Here is a 25,073-nt window from a genome sequence, read left to right as displayed (position 1 = left end):
GTTGACTGCTGCCTTTCAAGGAACAGCTCCCCACTGTAAATCTCAGAAGGCACTTTAACAGTCATTTGTCACGGTGTGAATTAGTGAGTGAAGCCTTCCTCGTGCCTTTCCTTTTGGAAATCACCTGAGATTGTTAAACTAAAAAGGGATAAAAAGCCCACACGTTTCTGATTCAAGAGATTTAAAACAACTGAGTCTAGATTCAACTTGACAAAAAATTCTATTATAATTTCCTCAAAAGAAAATTCTATTGCAGTTTCTTCAAAATAATCCTCCTCTTTCCTTCAAGAAATACTTTAGTCAATTTGGCATCCACATTTTAGAAAACATTAGCTTACAGAAATTCTTTCATTTAACAGAGGCTTGAGCAGATATTGTCAAATTTATCTCGATTTGCCCTTGTAACTAAATTTTCAAAACCCATAAAGAGATTTAGAAGCCTAAATTCTAATGTAAATGCTTGATTTTTATTGAAATTGCTCTAGATCCTAACTGTCTAATTCTCAAAGAGAGCAAGTGCTATGCTTTTCTGCATAGCAGTAGTTGAAAAGTTTGAGTTTCCCTAAACCCTGAAAAAACTTGCTGTGTGTACCGGCCAAGCTGTTTTTCACTGCTTAAAAAAAATTATGATAAATATTGATGTTGATGAAACAGCTGCATTTACCAAAGCAAAAGGCCTGAGTTTACACTCTTGTGGGAGGTTTAGGAGCACAGTCCCAGGAAAGTAAACTGGTAATATATTTCCATACTCACCATCCTTCTAAACCGATCATGACTGGGTCCCTGTTACGGATCAGACACGTGTGGGTAGAGGAGAAGAAGCAATGCTTTGTAGCAGGCAGTGCCATTAGCCCCATTCTAATTTGTGTTTTACCATAATGCTTGCAACAACAACAGAGGCCAAAATGCATTGCTTCTGTGTTCCTGTATTCCACTTAAACTAGCACACACTGTGGAACTGGGAAAGGACACGGAAAGAGAAGAGTAATTTCAGTGCTGCTATGACTGGATCTGTCCAAAGTTGTTGGTAGCACATCCCAGCAGAAGTTTTATACAGCACAAACCATTTAAGTGTCTCATCTTGAAAACTCTCCCAGACCAAGTAGTTTTCCTCCTCTGGGACAACATGATGTGCAGTTTGTAAATGTACTTGGTACTTCAATCATTACTTAATTATAGATTTATTGCTAAAGCTCTTATTTTTCCATCTACAACTTGACACATACTACTTTACATCTGGCAGACTCTATAACACTCCATGGGGAGCTAAAGCAGTTCTTTCCCTCCTAATTTTATGATTATTATTCTATCACACCCAACGATTAAGACTATTTATTTTATAATAGTTAGTTCTGTGCTGCACTCTGCCTTTCTTTCATAGTGACTCTTCTTTAACAAATGGTAGGATTGATTCATATTGTCTTCCTTTTATCCTGTAACAAAGAAATAGATCACTTGGAGCATCAGAAATGTCTGCACTTTCTTTTATAGAAAGAGTAAAGTTGTAAAATCTGCTAACCATTGCTGTGCTATACGTTCAGTTTCTAGACTTCACAATCAAAGGTGATCTTATCTGAATTCTGACACAGTATGCCCAAATGCTTGTACTAATCCACTAAACACTTTAAATGTGGTTTCTTCACCTTTTTTCCAAGTAAATGAACAAGTTATGTCCTTCCTGGAGGGCTCCACTCCATGGTCCCATAATCTGTGTCATTGGAGAGAATGCCATTCAAGAGCTGGAAGTGTTCTGCAGCACAGAAGATTTGGTGCAGAATGCTTTAAAACAGCTGTTAAAGATTTCAGCCTCCCCCGTGCAATCATCTGCTAATTATGTTAGCAGTCAACTTCCTGGTGGGAAGTAGCAATAAAACAGAAACAGTCATTAGGAGACAAAACCCAGTGTTTATCCTCACAGATAAAAACAGAGATATTATTATTTACTCAGAGGTATCTCGAGGGACAAATCCTGTCTCCACTTAGGGAGATACCTGTTGGGAAGTGCAATATTTTTGTGGTGGAAAGCAGGTTGCCAAGTCTGTCATTTCTGTGCCTGCCTTGCCAAGTACCAAGCTATGGAAGATGTGGAAGGAAGGAATTAGATTGTGATCAGTGCAAGTTATCTACTGAGGTAGCAAAAAAGAGAAAACTGCCTACCCCTGTGCCTGGGTGTGACAAGTCTCCTGCCAGATTTAGCCATTAATAATTGCATCTCCAGCAGCCACCAGCACAGGGGTCATGTGCCTAGCAGGGACAATGACACAGTTTGAGCAGCAGTCCTCTCTGTGGGCTAGCTCTGCCAGGAAAGTCTGGCCCTCCCTCCTGGATTCTGTACCCTGAGTCAAACCCCTTCGGCATTTTGTAAAGAAAATTGTTTTGCCCTTTAGCTTTCTGTGATGATAAAGTTAATGGCATTTGCTGTATTTATAACTTAAAGTTACAGAGCTCCTTCACAGCATAGTGATTGTTAAAATATGTAATGAGGAGTAAACATTGAAAAATGGCCTTGCTAATTAATTGTTCTGAATAACCAAAAATGTTCTAGAGGTTTTATGTCTTTCTCACTTTGTTTTCTCTTGCCCTTGTGGCTCAAGAAAACTGCAATACAGACAAAACCAGGGTTACCAAACCCAATCTGAACCAAATGCCCATGGGAAAAAAAAACCAACCTGCTGCACTGCAAATGGAAAACTGTGGTTATACTTGTCACTTATGAATAACAGCTGTTGATATACAACATTCCCTGACCCTGGAATGGGATTTAGTTTTTCATCTTCACACCAAATTCAAGAGAAGCTGAGGGCACTGGTCACACATCACTGTTGCCCTGTAGTTCTCACCATGGAGCAGAGACAGCTCTGACAGGGGGACTGAAGGCTAAGCTCTATATTTAGCTGAATGTTCCCTTTTGAGAAGTGGGCAAGCCATGTTTTCACTGTGTACGGCAATCTAGAATTTGATCGTTGTTCAAAGGGGTTTCAGTTCAACAAATACCTTTTGAAAAGCAATTTTTGTAGATAATGTCCTATCCAAAACAGTTTAATTACTGTTTTGCTCTCTCAGTAGTAATTCAAAGAACATAATACAAACACAAAAAGTAGAGCGACCTACTCTGTAATGGGCAGATGTTGATTAGTCAACCTAATTTTATAAAGACTATCAAAATCTTAAGTAGATTTTTCACCCACCTAAAATTCTCATCAGAGAGAAGCTAATCTCACCAGAGCCATTGCAGATATCCTGTGTCTCACTGACACTGAGGACTGCATTCAAACAGTGACCCACATGATCATTTATTTTTGTACCAGCACTGACCACAGATTGCAAGAAAACTACAATTTAGCTAAAATGGTACAAACAACATTGAAAATGCACTGAGTTAATTTTAAAGTCTTGATTAGTTTTCCCTTCATTTTTTCCTATTTTTTTTGGCAGTTCACAAATCACAGTTTGAGTTCAGAAAAGAACAATAAAGTGAGTTAAATTCATGCAACATTATGAATCTATTTAAGACAATTAATTGTGGCAGTCACTGTGACCAGCTCAGTTGGTGATTCAGAATGTTGGGATTTCAGTGTGATGTAGCCAGAGCATTTCATGTAGGAAGAACAAGGCTGGCTGCTGGGAATGTTTCAGATTATGGAGGAAGTACCTCTGGATGTGTAGGAGAGAGGAGAATTTCAGGAGCCTCTACAAGGCACTCTGCTGTGATATAGTATGGGCTAGCCTGAGAGTGTTGTGGAAGACCTCAGGTTTTGCTCCTAATTTCAGATAAGAACAAGCTGTTAGAAGATCACTGTTATCAAGATTATAGGGTGGATGTCTTCTTCTAAGGCAGATGAGTGAAGACATAGAGCTCTGCAGCACCCTGCTGCTACCTGACTTCAGGCTAAGCTGAACTGAGCATTTAGAAATTCCTTCCCTTTCTGGGATGGCAGGGCCACTTTGCAGTGACAAAAGTGGCCAGATGGAGAGAGCTGGGAATACTCTGTGGAATATTACTGTGGGAATATTACTGTGCTTTCTTGTATCACCCTAGACATTGGAGAATTGTCTGTCAAACCTCCCGGCATGCATACACCCTGTTCTCTCCTCATATCCCACCTAAATCTGGTCAGCACTAAGGCCTAGGTCAGACTTGCAAACAAGATGACAGAACAACACCTGTCCTGACCCACCTCACTGATGCAGTTAGCTAAAGAGATTTAAAATAACCTGTCAAAAAAGCCAACAAAATCTGAAATTTATGCAGTCATTTTGGAAGTTATATTTAAGGGGAAAAAAAAATTAGTGTTTACATTGACTATCCCAGTATTCTGAAGGCACTTGCTAAATGATTTTCTAAGCACACACAAGGCACATTTTGAAAGCTTGACGTCATTATTCTGAAAAATTAAATACTGGGCAAACTATTCTGCCTGCCTTAAAATGGATGAACAGCATTTTACTTCAGAGAGTACTAAGTGTTATTTAATATGAATAAAGATGACAGAATTAAACTTTTAAAATATTGTGAAATTTGATATTTTAAATTTTTCTAAAACTAATGAAGAGATAATTAAAACCATGTCTTAGGATTAATCAGGAAGTGTAATAGCTCACTCTGAATAAGGAGACTGAGATTTATATGAAGTAAGTAATTATGTGTACCCTGTTAGCTGTGGAGAGAGCAGAATCAGACAGGTGACATTTTAGGATAATAGTGACTTTTAAAAGCACTTGTTCAATTAAGCGTTCAGAGTTCTTGAATCATTGCCACTCCTTAATGAGACATTTATAATTTATATGAAAATTTTGTAATTTTTTTCCATGTAAAACAATAATCATATCTGTGCATCAGGCTGCATTTGAAAGGAAGGAATCCATTCCACTCCACTGTTAGATATATTGCACTGTATATGTATGTGAAGCTGCAAGTATTACTTCAGAAATCCTACATATTTTATCTTCCATCTGGATGTCATCATTGGAGCCAAAGCAGCTTTAAGTACTAGAGAATAAAGACAGATAAGTATCAAGGTGCAATTCTTTTGGAAGGAGTCATCAGCAGGAAATGTGATCAGCACTCTTTTCCTGATGATTTGGTAGAGGAAGGGGAGTCTCCACAGCCTTTATCTGTGGAAGAGAGGAGAGACTGTCTCTGTGGGGAGCATCAGGAGAGGCACCTCCTGTCAAGTACTGGGCTTTTGGTTTATGTCTGTTCCTGAGTCTTTGCTGAATTCTCCTTCTCTTTGTATTTCTCTGTTAAAATACTCTCCTGTTGTGTACGTGTGCTTGTGCACAGCTCCCATCACTTCAGGAAAATTGCTATAATCTTATCTTCAGCCCAGTATTACTTCTCAGAGTTGTTGGCATTCTAATGGCATATTTTGGGGTGTTGTCTAAGTGTTTCCAGATTGCATATGTGGACTGTCTCAATATGTAACTTTAAAAAGACACTCCTTTTTATAAAGTTACCCTGCTCCTGGGCATGTGTAAAAAGCATATGTGGTATAATTTTTTTTTCTTTTTCACTTTTTAACACTTCAGCTATAAATGGAATCTCAGAAAAGTTCTTTCTAGGCTTGTTAAGGTGTCTGTGGGAAGTTCCTGACAAATTTCATTTGACTTCTTATGACTTTTTCTCTTCCAGATCAGGCATGGCTCCCATAATTTCTTGCCCTGTAATAAACAAATACTTTTAATCTAAGTAAACCTGTGGACAGGTGGGGAATCGAGCAGAGTACAGAAAAAAAAAGATTTAAGTTTTTAAACTAATTTTATGTATTGCCTGTGATGTCACTGTCTTGCATCCTACCTAATCCTTTCCAGCTAGAAGGAAAATTGTAGCTTGGAGAAGAAATAAACACGCAAGGAAAAATTAGATGACCTCATGTAATGTTATTCCATGCTGCTGCGTGTTTTGTGACAATGGTCAGTACATAATTTTGGAATATGATCCGAAAGATAATGGTGTAATATTTTCAGTTACTAAAAACTCTAAAAATAGTAAAAATATAATATCATTACCTTTAGGAGTGCTGTTATTAACTAGTGATATTTCTCCTTTGGGAATACTGCTGGCTATGACTAGAATCAAGAAAGAGCTCTAAAATTTCAACCTCATTGTGTATTGTTTTGGGTGTTTTTCCTTACAGATAAATTGAAAACCCAAATAGCAGCTCTGTTCCTTATTTGCCATGCTCTCCTCTTTTCCTAGTCACTCCACCTCCAACAGATCTATAGTTGAAACTGTGAAACTGTGAAAGCCAAACACCAGTGTTTTACCTATGAGATTGCCATGCCACCTAAAGTGCATTTGTACTAATTGTCCATCACTAGTGTGCATTATTGTTTTGGCTAGAGTTGTATTCCCTATGTGTCACTGAAATACTGTACACCTACTAAATCTACATGAAGAGAGTTAGCCAGAAAGTGTCCTGGCAGTTATGGAAGATTTTCATCTTTTCATGTTGAGTACCACCTTCTCCTAAAGAGAAGTTCATTTCACGGGTCTCAGTCTTAGTAGAAGAGGTTTTTTTTTTTCCATTGAAGTACCAGGCAATACAGTATCATGACATCTCATCAACTTCATTTAGTGCACCTTGATCCAGTGTAACTTATTAAGGCAGCAGCTATAACTGCAGAGATTTCCCAATATATGGAAATCTCAAAGCTAGCTTCAATTGCCTTTATCACTAGAATAAATATAGGCATAATAAGTAAAATAGAAACACAATTGAAACAAAAGTCCTGTAAATTCTGTGCTGAATTTTTCACTATCAAATGTGAAATAATAGTTTATTACTGTAAGTCTCAGTTTGATAAATGAGTCATGAGAAATGCATGATTACATTTTCAGCCCCTACAGAGTTGGGATGCATGTATAAGTAGTTGGAATTGCAATATATGTATTCCATCTCTAATTGGAAACCATCCTGTGCTACCCTGTATTGAGGTTCATGGAGCATTCTTCCAGTGTACCCCTCTTATTTTCTATATTTTAAATGGCAATGCATACTGTCAGTTCCTAAATAGAATATTTCAGGTGACAGCTTAGCCACCAGTGTTTGACAATCTAAAAATATTCTAGGAGATTGAGAGGTTCACAGATAAGACATGTATCAGTCAAAATGTTGAAAAGAATATGCTAATTTGTTGTTATTCAGTATTCTGAGGATGGAGGTGCTTTGGGTGCTTCTGTAAATACAACCTCTCTACAAGTCCAATGCTAAACAACAAGCAGATACAAAAATAATAACTGCATATTATAGCACTTGGTTTTCTTGCAAACCTTAGCACCAGATCCCATTTCAAGTATTATTTAAAGAGAATGTAAACTGGCTAATTTGGAGGATCAGGAGCCTGGGAAACTAATAATATTAAGAACCAAAGTATGACCAGTATTTATTTTAATTTCATTTATTTTAATTTGGAAAGCACCCCAGGCTGAAGTTTACAGTGCCAAATAATAAACTGAAATATTCTTTCTTTTGTGTGTAAAACTTGACTTTAAAATGTAATTTATCATCAGAGATAAGCTAGCATTAAAGTAGGTGGCATTTAGGTAGGCAAGAGGAAGTTCTGCTCTCATTAACCTTACAAAGAAGTCTCATAAATTACTACATAGCTCTTTAACCATAGACAGAAGATCTAAATCTTACTCTGAAGTCCTGCTGAGATTTTGATAGAATGTTACAAAGATAAGCATTAAAAAAAATTACATGTCCAGTTGGTCTTCAGAATAAAAAAAAATGTAGTCATATGTGTTTAAAGTTAATTCAGTAGCTTCACTGAAAATTTGGTGATTTTTAAAGGCATGATAGAGAAAAGCCAGAGTGGTATAGAAAATTTCTCATTGGTATTTGATCATCTCACCCATTATATGGCAGCATAAGTGGGATTGCTGGATAAATGCTGAAATACTGGCATAGATAGACTCCATAAATACAGTAGGAATGCTATTTAACAGTATATTTGAATATATCTGAGACACATTTTTCCGTTTCCAGAGGAAAAATAGTTCAATACAGTCAACTGGAATAAAATTAGTCTATTGATAAATTATACTAATTTCCTTTTCAACTGTGCAGAATTGGGAAAAAAAAAAGATTCTGAGGAAAACAAAACCAAAAATCCAGGTAGACTAATTTATTTAATCTCTGAGTCTAGACTGAATTTGCTGCAGCTTTCCCATCAAATTCCCCCAAGTCAGCCATTATTGCACAGCTTCATTAGTGATAAGAATCTGGACCATTTTGAAGACAAGGCATTTTACACTCCATCATTTTAACTGAGACTGTTTCATTCACATTTTACTGATTATGATGTACATTTCACAGCACTCTGAGGTATGAGAGCCTGATTTTATAACTTTTATCTATTTGTCGTTTTTGTGGAAACCTTTTAGAGCTGGAGAGTAGAGTGCTGAAATAAGCAAGTGACCACAGACAACATGGGAAGCCCAGGCTAGAGCAGGGATTGGAATCAAAGACATGCAAGAGAAGGGCATGTTTTATCTTAGTGCCTGTGATAAAATGAGTGGATTGGATGTGTAATATGCAGGTAGCAACAGAACCACTGTTTTCCTGCTCTTCCAGTGAAGTTGGTAAACTACAAGTCCTAAGCTTGGCATTGCCTTTCAGATAATTTTTCAGACTTCCAGCTGTAACAATGCAATTTTAGACCCTTAGTTCAGTCACAGAGGTACCAGGAGAAAAAGATGGATAGAGCTATTAGAAAGGGAAGAAAAATTATTAAAGGCCTTGGAACTGTTTGATTTTCCAAGTTGCACAATTGTTCATACTGGAAATTGTTCATACTTCTTTTCCCTTGTTAAAAATATATACCCTCCACTTGCATTGCAAGATAAAATCCTAGGAAGGGGTGCATGCAGTAGAATAGCAGGAAACCTGAGCTTGAAAAGCTACTGAAGTAGACTAATTTCCTTATAACAAAGGGATGAAGACTGAAAAGTGAGCACAAAAATCAAAGTTCTTACCTCTGCTCCTGCTTTATGAGACATGAAGATGAATTCTTAGCCTGTGGTGAGACAAACAGCAAAAATCTCATTTAATGTAGCAGAATATATTGCTTAGGGGGCAATTGTATATGGGTCTTTTTAGCATCTCTATGAGCAGATGCACAGAGGTCAGAGTGTGGTTAATAAATATCGATGAACATATTTTTACCTAAACAATTAATATATCCACACCATAGAAAGAGACTAAAGTATATTGACTCACAATTCCTTTGAGTTCAACTAAGTAGATGTATACAATTTGAAAAATATTTATTAAATGCTGTTGCTTTATGTTCTTATTGTCTGGTTTCAAGGCAAATAAAGATTAATTTTGCTTTGCTTTATTTCTGCTTTATAGCTGCAGCCAGCCTCTGCTTTGCTATGTCCATAAGTTACCTGTTTTATTCTACTAGAAGGCTCTCTGTTCTATGTGTGCATTCCTTTATGAAACAGGGGTTTGTGCTATATTTTTTTTCAAGTTGTTACCTTCTTATTCAGTATGTTCTTTTCCTCTGTGACTTTTAAGCTGATTTATTATATTAAAAATACAAAAAAGGCATGTTTCTACAGTATTTCTACTGATCATAGGCACTCACTTTATGATATATCAGAACATGTTTAATTTTTGTGTTGTTTACTTCTTTTCCTTTGTATGAGCATGTGATTTTTTACCTTCAGTATCAACCTCTAGAGAACCTTTTGAAATGCCTTATAAAAATTTTAGTACATGATGTTCACTTTAGACTTCCCCCTTATCTATCTCTTCCAATTATCTCATAATGGAGCAGAGTGCTACAGCTCATAGTCTATTTATATCTGTCATTTGCTTCATTCTTAGTTTGTTCCCAGGCTAATCCAACTTGTAGATCTTGGCATGGGGGCCATTTATTCTTTTATCATCTCTTGTTGACATGCTAATCAGTAGTTATATTTTTATGTCATTCTCGATGCACATTATGAGAATATTTTGGGTCGCCTTTTGCCGTGGTTTTGTTTACCTGCTATTTTTAACTTTACTCTTATCTGTAATGCTGTGGTTACAAAATATATCAACTCAGTGTCTGGCATTGAAGCCTAGACACTATAGAGAAACAGAGCAGCACAGGATTCCCCTCTCAAAAAGAGTGGGGCAGATGTCAAGCCATGTGCAGTGAGTAGATGGGGGCACAGGACCAGGATGTTCAAATATGAATTGAACAATGAAAAATTCAGGGTACTGAACAACCCTTAATCTGGAAGATAAATGACACTTGAAAGATGCTGTTAGAGGGTTTTGAGGTTGGCTTGGTTTTCTAAAGACATTTGAAGGCAGCAAACATGAAAGTGGAAGAATGAATGCAGGGAAAAGGGCCAAGATTACAGCAGTAAATGGAACACAGGCTTCCCCTGGGCAGAGCAGTGGCTCGATAGCCTTCAGGTGTAGATTTGTGTTTGTGTAGTAGTGTGGGACAGGGGATTTAGCTATTGACTCTGGCTATCTGCAGCTTCTCCACAATCAGTTTAGCACAAAAATATGACCTGTGAAAGCCTCCTTTTGGGAATACTGTGTTTGTGCACCTTCTTACTTGTACGTCTGAATTGCACTTCTGACTATGCCTGTAAAAGGATCAGTTTTGATTTTATAAACACTACAAATTGAAATAGGGAATTACAGAATGCTTTATTTTAGTAACCTAGCAGTCTATAATGCTGTTTCAGTTGATGCTGAAAATTTACACAGTTGAAATTTAAGTTCATAATTTTTCTAAATGCCATTGTTAAAAGGGGGAAAGCTCTTAGAATTTTTTTTTTTTGCCAGCCATATTGCTCTTTCCTCAATTAGGTTTCTTTTAAAAACTGAAGGGACTCTGCACAAAGGCAGACTTAGTCTGTTACTTAGCAGAATGAACTGGCCTGTTTGGTCAGACCAGTATTTATTTAGCAGACAGTGGTTAAGTGATAAAAGGAAATAATGTAAGAGCAGAGCAAGTAACACACTGTTACTGATTTTAATATAGCCTCATTCTGGTATACTCCCTTTCTGAACATTTCCCTCCATCAACACATCTCATTTCCACAAATTTCCATATTATCTTAATTTTGTTCTTACCATCAGTATAGTTATTATTGAAACAAGTCATCAGCATTGTCCCAGTGACACCCAAGTGGTCCACATGCTGTGTTCTGAAGTGCTAAAATGTCCTCTGGAGCTTTTCTGTTAGTTAATGTTTACAGGCAGTGTCATTAAGAAAAGGTTGCAGAGAAGCATTTGTAGCATCTTAGACAGGAGTAACTTGTGTTTGTGAAAAGGGCTTTGAATGGATGATTATTAGCATGGTCAAGTAACAATGTGATGTGTTCTGCAAAAACTACCTCTGTGATCACAGTTAGGAATGCACTTCCATGAACATCACCCTGCACAATCCTACAGCAGAGCTTTTGGTTGTCTCCCCACCCATCCTTTCTTCCCATTATTTTGTTTACTTGGACATCTAAGAATTTGTCCATTGTGGCAGCAAATTTCTGCTGTCTTTTACACCATTACAAAGAGGCTGCAATCACTGTGAGTCAAACACTGCAAGTGCACTAGGGGTCTGCCTTTCCCACTGTCCCACAGTGCTTACTCCCGCTCTACCTTTGCATTAGGTGTTGGAATCACAATGATGAAAACAAGTGTGATCAACAAACTGATCTGATTGAAAATCTCCAAAGGAAAGAATATAGACAGTGTCCAGGTAGAGCAGAGTCCCAGTCAGACTAATCTAGAAATCACTCATTTGTAGGGGTGTGAGCAGAGACACTCTCCCTCACTTGTACAGATGGCAGCTTCTTCCACTGGTCATAAAACAACAGCCTCACTTGACAATGTGCCTGCTGCTGTCTGCCAGCAGTCAGCACTGCCTGACTTGGGTGATGTGGAGTCTGTGTCTGGTTTGTACATGAATCTGTACTGGTGCTTTATCTGGTAATGAGCAAATCAAGTGTTGGTTGGTCACTACTGATAGATTTAATGATAGCTGGCAAGCAATTGCATTGTTGAGAACAGTGAACTACGTGTTCATAAATAATCAACTGTCTAGTTCCAAATGTAAATCAAACAGCTACTGTCTCTGTAAACTAAAAACTGCCTAGATGACTCTCCTGAAAGCCTGATAAACATCCCACAGATGATTAAGTGAAAGCATACAGCATACAGCATATTCCTTAATGATTTTGCTGCTTCTGCAGAGATCCTAAATATATACTTACAAAAGAGTCTATGCTGAATACACACACACAAGCACAAACATTTCCCAAGCTGTGTTTGTCCTTGCCTACAAGTTTACCAGTCTTACCCCTGATGTTCTGAACCCCTCTGCATTGCCAGGCTCTGGCAGCAGCTCTCTAATAGCAAGCTCAAAGCAAAGCCCAAGGCTTGGCCCTGTCCTCCTGTCAGGGCTGCTCTTTGCTGCTCTGCAGGCTGCAGGAGAAAGGGAACTTTGTGCCCTCTGTTCCAGCAGCCTGAGCCTGATGACACTGTGCGCTTGCTGCTACAGACACTGAAATCATGGGCAGCTGCTTTTATTTGCTACATCATAATGCTTTGCTACTGCTTCCACCAACCTGTGCCTAAGACTTTTTGTGGTGGTTGCTCACTATGACTCCTTTGTAACATTTTTTTTCATACTTTTATGTTTCTGTTTGTTTATCTTCTAGTTGTGGTTTTTTTTTTAAAGACACAGCTGGAGAAATAATAAGTGCTATTATTTTGGCCTTTGTGGATTTCTGCTGCAATAGTGATTTGGACTGTCAGACTTCTATTTACACCCTGTTGCACTACAAGGCACCTGTCAAGCACAGTTTTCAGGCAATTTCTATGGAAGTACAATAATCTTAACTTGTCAGTCCTATATAAATAAACATGTTTACACTGCAATGTAGATATATACAAGGATTTACCTTGCACACAGCACATCTCAGCCAGCCTTGTTTGTGCTGTATGAGCTGCTCTGAGCCACTCTGCTGCAGAGGGCCCTGGAGAGCAGCTTTGGCACCTATTCCACACTCATCACATCCCTCTCCGGAGGGGATGAGGAGGTGACAAAGCAAACTGTGCTGACAGCTAGGGGGTGGCAGGAGGAAGTTGCGAGGATTAGGGATGGGAGGAAGGGAGTAAGTAGCAAAGGTGATAACAGGGAGTGAAATTGAGCACTTGTCTTTCCTGAGCTGAAGGAAACAGCCAAGAGGTCAAATAATGGGAATCAAAGATGTGTGTATCACAGGTGTGGAGACTGCACACACACACAGGCTACAGATAAGAGCACTGAAGACTAAAACTTCATTCTGGTTAAGTCAGATTTAAATATGTGAAGGTTATTGTGTCTTAGGAATTTCACTGCTTACTTTCCTGTGACATGGCAGTAAGCCCACTGGTATCTGAAAATGTAGCTCGTACCTGGATACCTTTGCAGAAAAATGGGCATGGGCGAGTTGTAGACTGAGTTCCAACCTTTCACTGGAGATGAATTTTACCTGCAAGATTTTTTCTGCAGCAGAGTAAATAGTTTTTGAGGGAATTATGTGAGTCAGGTTCTGAGGCATCATCTTATTATCACATCACAGGAAATATAGAAGGCACATTCTGTTTTAATTGGGTCAAAAATCCCAGGTAGTGTTAAAATTGAAATGAAAACAAAACAATACTTTGGTTGATGAATGCATTTTCCTTGGAAAAACTGAGTCTATTTTCTACTTAAAGAACTGTAAAAAAATATAAAATAAAATTACCTCATTGAACAAAATTTTCAGAGGGAAAAAAAAAGGACATGTTTTTACATGACATGTTGACATTTCTATCTTAGAACATTGCATTTCTGAAATTTCTCTCCTTATGAAATGTTAATCAGTGGGTAAGACTCCATATAATATTGTGTAAATTCACACTGAATGCTGTAGTTTAAGACCATTTTTCATAAAGATCCATTTCCTTTTGGGTAGGTACGGCTAATATTCCCCTATAATTTTCCCCTATAATCCCCCTATAAGGTAAAAGTATAGATTAATTTACTAAATCCCAATATTTGAGTTTGGAAAAAACCTCAGAGCCTTTGAAATACATTTTTCTGACTTGATATAATTGTACTGTGCATTTGTTTCAGGAAACACTGAATAAATTGTTGGCTATAATTGAAGACTGCCAAGTATAACTAGCATAATACAGTAAAAAAGAATAAAAGAACAAAAGCTAGCAAACAGAAGTAATAATAGAACAAGATGGTGACAATAAAAAGCTATGGAATTATATTAGAGTAAATATATAGATATAGATTAAATATGCTCTATTGAATCTCACATTGGCTTCCCATTTAAATGTAAAATACACAATGTAAAATATGTTGTACAGTTGACACAGAAAGAAATTTACCTTTATTTTGGGTGAAAAATACTAATTAAATGCTTTAAGCAATAGGAAAATATCTAGTTTGAATATTTTTACTATTTGATTATTTTACTCAGCTTTAAGTGAATATAATGTTCCATTAATCTCAGTGACTGGATCAAATCTGCTAGGAATAGGGTTCTGGTTTCAGGTTACATATTAACAAGTCTTATTTAATATAATATTTTACACTTGGTCATGTGATACTTAAAAAAGACAGATTTGGATTCACCCACAAAGTTTTTTTGTTCCTTTTTTTTTTAAATTTATTTTTCTATCCATCTGCTTTTTTACTTCCTTCTGCTTTACTTCTGCTGTGATTCCAGAAAATTAAATCTCCTTATATCAAAGTAAAAATAAAACTGGGATTGGCCATCTAATCTGTGGGGATACCAAGGCGCTCAGCCTTGTTCTACTTGCTGGTTTTGAAAAGATGAAAAATGAGAAGTAAAAGATACCTTACTGAAGAGGAGTAACAGAACAGTCAGAGCCTTAGAAATGAGAAGTAGAGTTTAAGTAAATAGTGATTTGAATTTCTGCGGTAATCAGAAGCTAACTGGAGTCCCTTGCAAGGGACCAAAGTGAGAAGAATTTGTTCAGCATTTCCTTCATGTTAGGACATGAATTTACCCTTTCTCTTGTTAACAGGAGACCAGAGTTCACACAGTGTCTCTTGCTGGCTTATGCTCTGGACTATTACACCTACACCAAAAACCCCCAAACCAACCAAACCAAAAAACAAGCAAAGATGGCACCTTTCATTCACAGGTATTTCTTGATGTGTAAGAAAGGTGTATGGACCTGTAAACTGCCATATCTAAAGTAAGCAATGAGTCTCCAAGATTTTTGTTCATGTAATTCTTTAGGCATAACAAAATCTACCAGAACAGTTTGAGGCTGTTATTTCTCTGAACACCTGTTTCTATCTTTATCTGGATAATCTCCATGACAATGTCCCTCATCGTGTTTACTGCTTGTTTTCTAAGAGAAAAGTGTTAAATGGGGGGCAAATTGAATCAAAACTTATTAAAATAAAATCCACAGAGAAATAACATCACATGTTAAATGTTTGGGTCGGAGTGACTCAACTCCATCACTACCATCCATCTATTTTGGACATAGAGTGGATGTTTTTACAAGTGGTCACCAAGTGGGCTTGAGGAAGAAGGATTTTTAAGGGCCATAGCACCAAAACTGAGATGCCCACGTGGCATTTAGGCAGTGCTGCAGAGTTTATTTATTAAAGGCCTGATATTTGTTGGGTATCCTAATGTGCAATAATGGAAGTAGACTTGAGGGAATAATTCAAGAGGAGAGAAAAGGTAAACATCTCAAAAGACAGGTTTCTCAAAGTCATGAAATGATAACTTTAGGAATAGTGAAGCTACAGAGTCCAAGTTACAATTCCAGATGGTGAGAGTGTAAAGAAGAAAGATATGTTGAAAGCAAAGGTCCATGTAGGGAATTAGAGCAAAGAAAAACCCCATGGGTGGGACAGTGTGCCATTTCCTCAGTGTTTTCAAGTCAAATAGTGAAATTGTGTCATCCTCAGAGAAAGAAAGAAAGAAAGGGTGAAATCTGCAAGGAACTAGACAAAAGGAACTGTTAAAGAAGGGACTGTAAGTTTTCTTAAAATCTGGATGGAAGAACAGGAAGAAGGAGGTGCAATGAGAGGACTGTGGACAGTAAACTGTGGACTCTGAGCATGGATGAAGTAGCAGGGAAAAGGTTTGAGAGAACCAAAGAAAGAGACAAGAAGGCAAATAGATGGAGGGCTATCGAACTCCTTAAACTACCACTGACCCTACAGACTTTCTTCAGGATTGACATGGGAGTGTCTACTTAGGAAAATAATTAAGGTTTTTTTTTTTTTTTTGAGAGAACAAGTCTTACTGAGGTAACAATTACCCGGCAACATTACATGCACACAGAGAAGTTTGGTAAGCAAAAATAAATAGCTCCAAATGAAAGGTGTGCAGTACTCAGCATTAAAACCCTGTAGCAGAAAGCACTGTTACATTTTAAATCAACAACTCGAGACATGTTGTTACTCAAGAACAGTAACCTGTGTGTGTGAGATGTTTGCGCAAACTGCCTGACCCAGTGTGTGCTTCACCCATCACAGCGGGGACAGGGAGAGTGCTGGGGTTGCAGGGGAAGGATCTTTGTTTTAGATCAGCCACGGATAAGGGATGAGCAGCTGTGATACAGAGGAATAGAGTGCAACAAATAGCTTGCAATGGGTTACTTTGTATTTTGATCCTAATGCTCTAATACAGTTAAAGCCAGGCTCGCAGAAAGGAGTTATCACAGAACGCTTGATTTCAACGAGTTCCTTTCAAGTCTCTTTTTGACAAATAGTTGCCACTACTATAAAAAGAAAACAAAAAGCAACAAATTAACTATCCTGCTCTTCAGGTTTTGGTTAATTGGCACAACTCCATAAAACTGAGCAGTGCCTGGAATCAAACTCATGGAGCACATCCTGTTACTCAGACTTAGCCAGTAAAAAACCCTTGCATAATGGATTTTCATTGCAGCAGCTCTGTGCTGGTTGTATCCTACATGTGAAGTATTTTTGCCCAGAAGTTAAAAAGAGCTATTTTTACATGCAATAAAAATATTTTAAAATATCCATTTCCTCACCTTGTATGGGATAAAAAAGTCTTAGAAAATCTACTAAGCATCTTCCTTCAGTGGTTTTCTTTGAAACTTTAGCTTCAAAGTGCACTATTAATGCATCATTCACATTTGTTTTATTAACTTTCTCACCAGTAAAAAGTCAAGAGTGTGAAGGAAACTACTTAAAGATTTCTTTTCCCATAGTAAAGCATGATAGTATTTTCTCCTTTAACAAAATTTCTAATGACAATTATTACAGATTGCAAACTCATTCTTTTTATTACTACACCATTACTAGAATGGTGAATTCTTGATGGATTTTCATGAATGCAGGGATGACATAATTTCCTTTTTTGAGTGTACAAGACTGTGAATAAGAGATTAAAGCAAAAGTATTATTAATTGATTGAAAACCATGCATACTACCTGCTGCTGAGTCTCATCTCTTGCTGTTAGTGTTTCTCTTAAAAATCTTTCCCTCAAAGGAATGAAAAAAATTGAGATATCTTCCGCAGAAATGATTGATAATGTCATTTCCTCTTTCTGTTGCTGTAATATTAAATTGCTGCCATAGACCTGTATCAGTTTCACGAGGACAATTTTATGTAACTAATTGCAAAAAGGAGGATGAAGCTTGCTGCATTCAGATTTCAAGATACATTTCTATTTATATCCATAAAAATACAGACACATGTACTATTTAAATTGTAAGGAAAATAGTTTTAATTAAGGGTTGAATTTTTTTAGCATTTTGATGTTTGAACAGTTAAGTAAATGAAAAGTTTGCCTTGACATAGAAAGGATTTTTTTGTGGTTGCAGATACAAATTTTTACTGTGTGCAAGCTGAAAAATTTGGTTTTGCCAGTTTTTTGATGCCGTCTTAGTTTTGTTTCAATCAAAGCATCACTTATGGAAGGGAGACACTAAAAAGAATTTGAGCATAAGATACAGTTCTGATCTCTAAGATTATTATACATCCTTAATCCTTTATTTTATAGCTTGTTATTAACTCAGCTTATGCTATTTCTGTTTCATTAAAGCAGAGAATAATTTACAGTGACACTGATAACACCTGGTATCTATAAATCTGTTAGTTATGTTAACATCCAATTACATCACCTAGTGAATATAGGTAAGCTTGGAAAAACACTAAAGAGTTTAACTCAGATTCACTGATATGAAAGGGAGCTTCTAACTAAAAAATCCCTGTGGAACCTGTGCTCTGTCATGTAGTTTCCTGGTGTCAGATATCATAAAGAATCTACAAGACAATACTGCACATACACAGTTCTGCAGAGTTCTTGAAAATATTTATCGGTTTGTTCCTACTAAACTGATGAGAATCCCCATCAGAAAATGATCTTATACCTGGCAATTTTAAGTACTCTGTACTTGTTAGAACCATATTTCAGAAAGTGCAGGACCATATTGCAAAAGTTAGATTTTACCAGCACAGTGCATGGCAAACACCTTCAGCAAGTGTGCTTACTGTGCTTTTAAAAGAGTTCCGAGTGCTTCAGAACTTGCAAAACTTCAAATAGAAGTGTTACCCATGACAGTCATCCTTAAAACACACTAATCCTTTTCATGAAAGCTATAAGAAAAAAATACCTATTTCCTTTTTTATTGCAGTAAAGTAAGATCTTATAATAGCAGTTCACTTTAGCAGTTCAGGTGCTTCATTTTTAAGCACCCATCTATACCCTATATAATAAGCTTTCAGGTCTGAAATCTAACAGGATTTCACATATATTGAATTGGCAAATCCCAATAAAAAAACCTCCATATTCCTTTCCTATTTTGAGGCTTTCTTTGTAGGAAAAATATGAGATGTCCTTTTCCAAAATGACAGATTTAAATAATGTAAGTATTTTTCTTCAGATTGGCTCTGTTTGTACACTTAATACCTTTTCTTGATTCCAACATCAATAAATAGTAAACATAAGCATTTACAGCTCTTGGCATGCATGTAGTGAGAAATCCAGCTCATACTTTCATTTGTGAAATGATTATTTCTGCCAAATCTGGTTTTTTAACATGAAAGAAAGACAATTTGTCGCTTTGAGGGTGCAAGATAATACTGTTACTATAGTAAAGTGTGGCTATGGGGTTAGAATGACATTGTAGATAGTGATGGAAAAATGCAGGAAAAATTAGTTAAGTAGCCACAGCACAGAGAGATTGGTCCCAATCTTTTACAGCCACCAGCTGTGTTCTGCATTAGTGTCCTTGACAGGAATTAGGATTTTCCTTCTATACTTTGTATTACATTAAAGTATACTTCTCAAATTGCATCTTAACTGAATTATAACAATGCAGTGAGGACTTGGGGTACTTCAAGATGATTGTTGCAGTTTGAAAGATTTGAAATTATTTCAGTGACATCACTTTTCTTTGGGTTTAAACTAGTGATGGCCACTACCAATGGTAGTGAGTTTTAACACACCACTCTGTTTTCAGGACAATAATAGAACTTCAGTAGTTTTTGCTACAGGTGCATCATGTATATGTGCGTTTTCAACACAGCTGAAGCAAGAGTCAGTAAACAAAAGACCTGTTCTTTTAACATCCAAAAGCAGCTTTTCATGGAATATTCAATACCAGCTACATGCACTGAAAAATTCTGAAGCTATTAACTGAATACAAAAACAAAATCTTTACATTCATCAACCATTTCTCTCCCATTTTAATCCTTCAGCTTGACTTCCTTCTGGTTAGGGTGGACTGTCTTTTACAGGAAGATAAACATGAAGCAAATTGTTGAAACTACATTTTCAAGTTACATTATAAGTACTGAATAAACCCAAATGTATTCTGTAGGCCAGGTGATCTGCATGTATAAATACTATAACCCTGACCTGTGTGGTGGGCCATTTTGTCAAAACCATTTGCTTGCAATCAAATTTCAAATATCCTGCAACAGAGTAATCAAGTTTTATATAAGTGTATCCCAAGAACTTCATTCCCTCTCTTGAAATATCCTTAATAACCTGTAGCAATTTAGTCCAGGAAAATCTTGTTCAAGCCCTTTACCACTGCTGCTACAAAATGTTCTCAATATTTCAGTGGGGGGTCAAAATTTATTTTTTGTAGGTTCCCCAAAACCTCCTTTTCTAGGCTACACTTCATAGTGGGAAAATACAGAAAAGAGCAAATACTTGAGTTAAAACATTAACCATTTAAAGATTGTAAGGAACATTCAAGTAGAATGAGGGCTCTCCTTAGAAATAAAAAGTAGTCTTGGGAAAGATCAGTATCTAGAGATTTATCTCCTTGCCAAGGGCTCCTTCAGCCATTCATACTTAACTTTACTTAGCAAATAGCAAACTTCAGCAAACAAAGTGAAATATTCTCTGGTAGCCAGAGTATCAGGTGAGTGCATTGATTATAGATGTGTGATAATGTATTTCTGCAAGTGTAGAAGGCCACTACAGTTTTTACTAAAGTTTAAAGAAGTCAGGGGATAGAGAAGGAGCCACAGAAGTGGCATTAGCAGCATTTGCAATCCATTTTGCCATGGAAACTGCTGCACTGTGGAATCCCAGTTTCCTGTGAGCCCAGGTTTCTAAGAAAAGCCAAGTGGACAGCTGTTAGAAGGCCACCAGAGCAATTCATAGTGCTGGTGATAGGAGGGTGATTAGCTCCCACAGCCACTTCCCTCTTTATCATTAAATCATGGCCCACTGTTAACATGTTGCTTTTTCATGGTAAGTGATTACTGAGATTTTCTTACCAGAATGCTGATAGATTAATTCAGAATGTGTTAAAAAAAACACAACAAACACATCATGCATCTTTTCAATAACATCCCTTACTTCAGTAGCTTGTGCCACTTTGTTTAACTCTTGAAATATATCCTTGAAGATTAAGTATGTACACTTAGCATGTGGCAGCTGCCAAATCATGGGAGATGTTTCCCACTAAAACTGTCACTGCATTAATGACAGTAAGTACCTTGGAAAATAGATTCTTGAAAATAAGGTTGTGTTTGTGCTTCCTTTGAATAGGAAGTAGTGTAAATTACCCATGCTGTAAGAAACACTAGAATAAAACACACCAAAGGCAATGACTAGTTAAAATTAACTGACTTCACTGAGTGAGTCACAGAGCCTTCTTTTTATGACCCTGTCCTACAAAGTGATATGTCTAAACTTCTGGTAATAGGCAAGCATGAAAAGTCACATTGCCTGAGATGTCACCCATTCTAAGCCCATAAATGAATAACCCATCAATTCCATAAGTGCATGGAAAGATCTGGTATAGACAACTTTTTGAGAGACACTACAGGTAACAGTATATCGTACAAAAATTGTTTCAGCAAAAGGCTTCACATGCAAGAAGGGAAAAACTAAAGTCAGGATTCTGCTAGAAGAATATGACTACCTATAAAACCAAGTAGTTGGAGTTATGTGATGAAAGACTGCTGAGAAGAAATGCTGAAATAAAGTTCAAGCATGCTTATGAACAGAAAAGTACATGCAGCTGTGCAAAACATGATGAGCTACAGAGAAAGGGAGATGTAGGGAATTAACTTACTCATGTGGTGTTACTTTATTCTTGAGCAATAATAGACCTTCCCCAGCTGAGCTCTGAGTGCTCAGGAAGACACAGATGTGCTGGGGTAGAGATTCATTGCTCGGGGACAACTGGCTTGGGGAGGGAGAGTCAGTAATTTGGGTAGAGCAGGGACTTAGTGAGAATGAGAGCAATGCTGCTCTCATCTTCCAGCAAGCACTGCAGCTCCTCAACTCTGAACAGCCCGAGGTTTTCTACAGAACTGGAACACACCTTCCTCCCTGGCCAGTCCCTGCAACAGTTCTCTCTTCTAGTCTGTGTAACTATTGCATGAGCGGTACTCAGGTGAACTGAGGGACAGAAAGATGAAATATATCCAGGCACCTCTGAGGGAATGGAGGAAAGATGCCCTTGTTGCTTTAATATAATCAGGAGGAGAGTTATTTTCTGTACAATATTGTGTGAGTGCAACATAATTTTGCTTTCAGCTCTCACTGTTTCATGGTGACAAAACCAAGTTCAGAGAGGGTTGTTTTGTTTGGTACACAAGTGATGATAGGGGAGTACAAACAAATGAACTGAAACATGAACATTCAACAGAAATATGAAGAAGACAGAAAAAAGAAGGATCACTAGAACATCACTTTTACAGGAAAGGAGTTAAACTGAGATGGGAGGCTAACCTGGACATCAAGGAAATCTTCCCTACTAACATGCAAATAAGAGAACGGTCATCCAATGAAAATCCCAAAAGCATAGAGCCTTCATATTTTCCAGTGTACACTGTTTGAGTAATATGAAAATAATGATGCATGTCAAGAGGATAAATGAAAGGTCTTCTGCTTGGTGGTGGTGCTGGGGGTTTTTGTTTATTTGGTTTGGGCTTTTTTTTAAACTTTCAACATTAGTCATTCAAGGCCAAGTGAGCTTTTGGCTGTACACTCACTATAAGTCCCTTCAATTTTATATCAAGAATAGATGATTAGAGAAACAAACTATTATGAAATACTGATTTATTATCTTTCATAGCCAATCCTAATATTTTCTTTTTTTATTATTTCAGGGTGCAAGTTGAATTCTATATGAATGAAAATACATTTAAAGAGAGACTAAAGCTCTTCTTCATCAAAAACCAAAGATCAAGTAAGCAGTTGGATTAATTTCTGTTAAGCATATTTATGATACTTTTAAGTAAAATCAAATTCAGTTGAAGGCCACAGTGAAGTTAGTAATTTTCTTCTGAGTTAAAATATTTAAATTTGAAAATAATGTGCTCGTGCAGGATCAAACAATCAGTGATGTCACAAACTGTTAAAAAAATCATAGTTTTATTTCTGTGTCGTGATCAAGCTGACTGCTTTGCAATGATCTGCCAGCAATGCTCATTGATAAGTCGTGACCTTGTGACTAGGAAAGGAAAGACACTTAGTATGGTAAAGGAAAAAAGCTGCAAAAGTACTCAGCTTTTTGAAGTCTTAAGTATTCCTAAAATTTCAAACTTTATCTGCACTGAAAAAAAATAAAATTTGGAAATGAGACTATTGGGGAGGTGGTACTTCAGAAATGTAGTCCCGGTCATTAGCCTATAGTCTAACTTAACTTCTAGTCTCAACAATATAGTCTAACCTAAATCTATCTTCATTGAGATATGTGCTTAATGTCATTGGCCTCATGGAAGAAAATAAGGTGGAGGAATTAAGATATTCATCTTTTTAAATGCATCCATGCAGCTGGTCCAAGTGGGTGGAAACATGGAATATTATCCAATCTTGGTTAGAACAGTGGAGCTCATAGGTCAGAAGATCAGTAACTGACCACAATTTTCTTCTGTGTAGCAGGAGTGAAGTTACCTCTCTTTGCCTTTCACATGTAAAAACTAAAATTACAATAGCTTTATACATAAAGCTTTTAGACTACAGAGAATACATTTTTCCTTTGTGCAGTTAAAATTGTTTCATGGTTTTGTGCCTGGAAAAAGACAGAAAAAAATAAAAGAAATTTGATGTCCCAGTCTGAAAATATCCAGACAAACAAAACTGGGGAGACTAGATCAAGCTTTCAAAAATAAGACATAGCAAAAAATCTTCTATCTGTAAAAGCTAGCAATAAATAAATACTAGCTTTATATCACAGAACTTGATAATTTTATTGGCTAAGCTTCTTTTATTTTCCAAGTGTAGGAAGAAAAATATTCCTCTAAAAGGAAAGAAAAAAAAATAAAAGGCATCACGAGTAACAAGAAAAATCCCCAAGCCAAAGTGGTCAGTATTAGTAAGTGCAAACACTCCTTCTGCTTATGCAGATCTTGGTTCTTGTCCAAATACTCAGAACCAGAATCTCCCTAAGGAAAGCCTCCAAAGAGCTGCTGCTGACACTGTAACCTGCCTCTCAGTTCAGTCATGTGTACTCATTCAGTCCTGCACTGAAACAGGAGGAGTCTCTTGCCCAGAGGTATCAGTGAGCTGATAAACAAAGATAAGAGATTTTAGACTTTGTTCAGGGAGAGCACTAAAAACCTTCCTTCACATATTAAAGATGGACTTGCTGTCATTGAGAAAAAAATTGTCAGTAGAATGTTTTGGATAGTGTAACTAAGTCAAACCTGTTCACCAAACAGTTTTTGATAATATCACATGGTTTTGCCAACCAGAGCAATCAGGGCTAGAATTTATAAGCATTTTCTACAGGATAGTGTCCTGATCTAAATCACATATGGGCCAGTAACTTGAAACATCAACTGTATTATTAATTATTATCCTTGTGTAAACTGATAAAACAAGCCTTAATCTATGTCTCATGTCAATCTAGTTTCCACTCAATTTTCTGCAAGCAAATGTCTAATCAAATTCAAACAATTTATAAAAAAATATCATACAAAGGTGTCACTCAGCACCCTCACAAAAAAAAAAAGAGAGAAAGAGAAAGTGATATAGTCATACAGGCATGACTTGCTTGTAACTTGCCAGGACCACACACTGGATTATCACAGCCAACAATAAGTCTCAAAGGGAAAAGATAAGTGAAGTTTCAAGTCAATGAATAAAGGATAACTATCACTAGGATATGAGCTATTAAGAGCATATTTTGGTCCAGCTCCTAAAGCCAGCTGCCACTGAAATAATTTTGCTGAAAATCAGCAATGTATTAGTGACTTATGGGAAAGGAATAATGGGAGATAATTCTAAAATCCTCACCTGGAATCTGTCACTCTGTTTAGATCAACTCTCTAAATATGACATTTAATCTACAAAAATGCTTGCAAGGAGAGCATGAAGAAATTATAATAAAAGTGAAAGTCACAGTCAGAAGTGGTAAAACATAGTGTATCACTCTATACTTAAAAATGCTTGCAAAAATAGCAAATGCTTGTTTAAACTGAGAAGGAAATGTTAAGATTTGACATAGTTATATTTAGTTCACAAAACAAGCAGCTTTTTAAATGTTATTATCAATTCTTCTTTTAAATAAGACAAGAGTATGTAACAACCTTATTACATAAAACAGTGAAATTGCATTCCCATTAAACAATATATAAC

General features: G+C 36.8%; 1 protein-coding gene across 4 annotated transcripts in view; it reads left to right on the top strand.

The window, feature by feature from the left end:
• KCNT2 (potassium sodium-activated channel subfamily T member 2) overlaps positions 1-25,073 on the top strand; it is a 115,503-nt gene that overhangs the window by 5,440 nt on the left and 84,990 nt on the right. For all 4 annotated transcript variants that reach the window (XM_071436009.1, XM_071436007.1, XM_071436011.1 and 1 more), the window contains exon 2: positions 22,601-22,680. In XM_071436009.1, coding sequence (XP_071292110.1) covers positions 22,601-22,680 — 80 coding nt within the window. The remainder of the gene's footprint in view (positions 1-22,600; positions 22,681-25,073) is intronic.

The sequence above is a fragment of the Agelaius tricolor genome, unplaced genomic scaffold (genome assembly GCF_023055355.1).
Source record: "Agelaius tricolor isolate 1412-34295 unplaced genomic scaffold, bAgeTri1.0.p SCAF_11, whole genome shotgun sequence".
Classification (NCBI taxonomy): domain Eukaryota; kingdom Metazoa; phylum Chordata; class Aves; order Passeriformes; family Icteridae; genus Agelaius; species Agelaius tricolor.
Note: the sequence above shows the minus strand (reverse complement) of the source record. Positions and strands in the feature narration are given on the sequence as shown.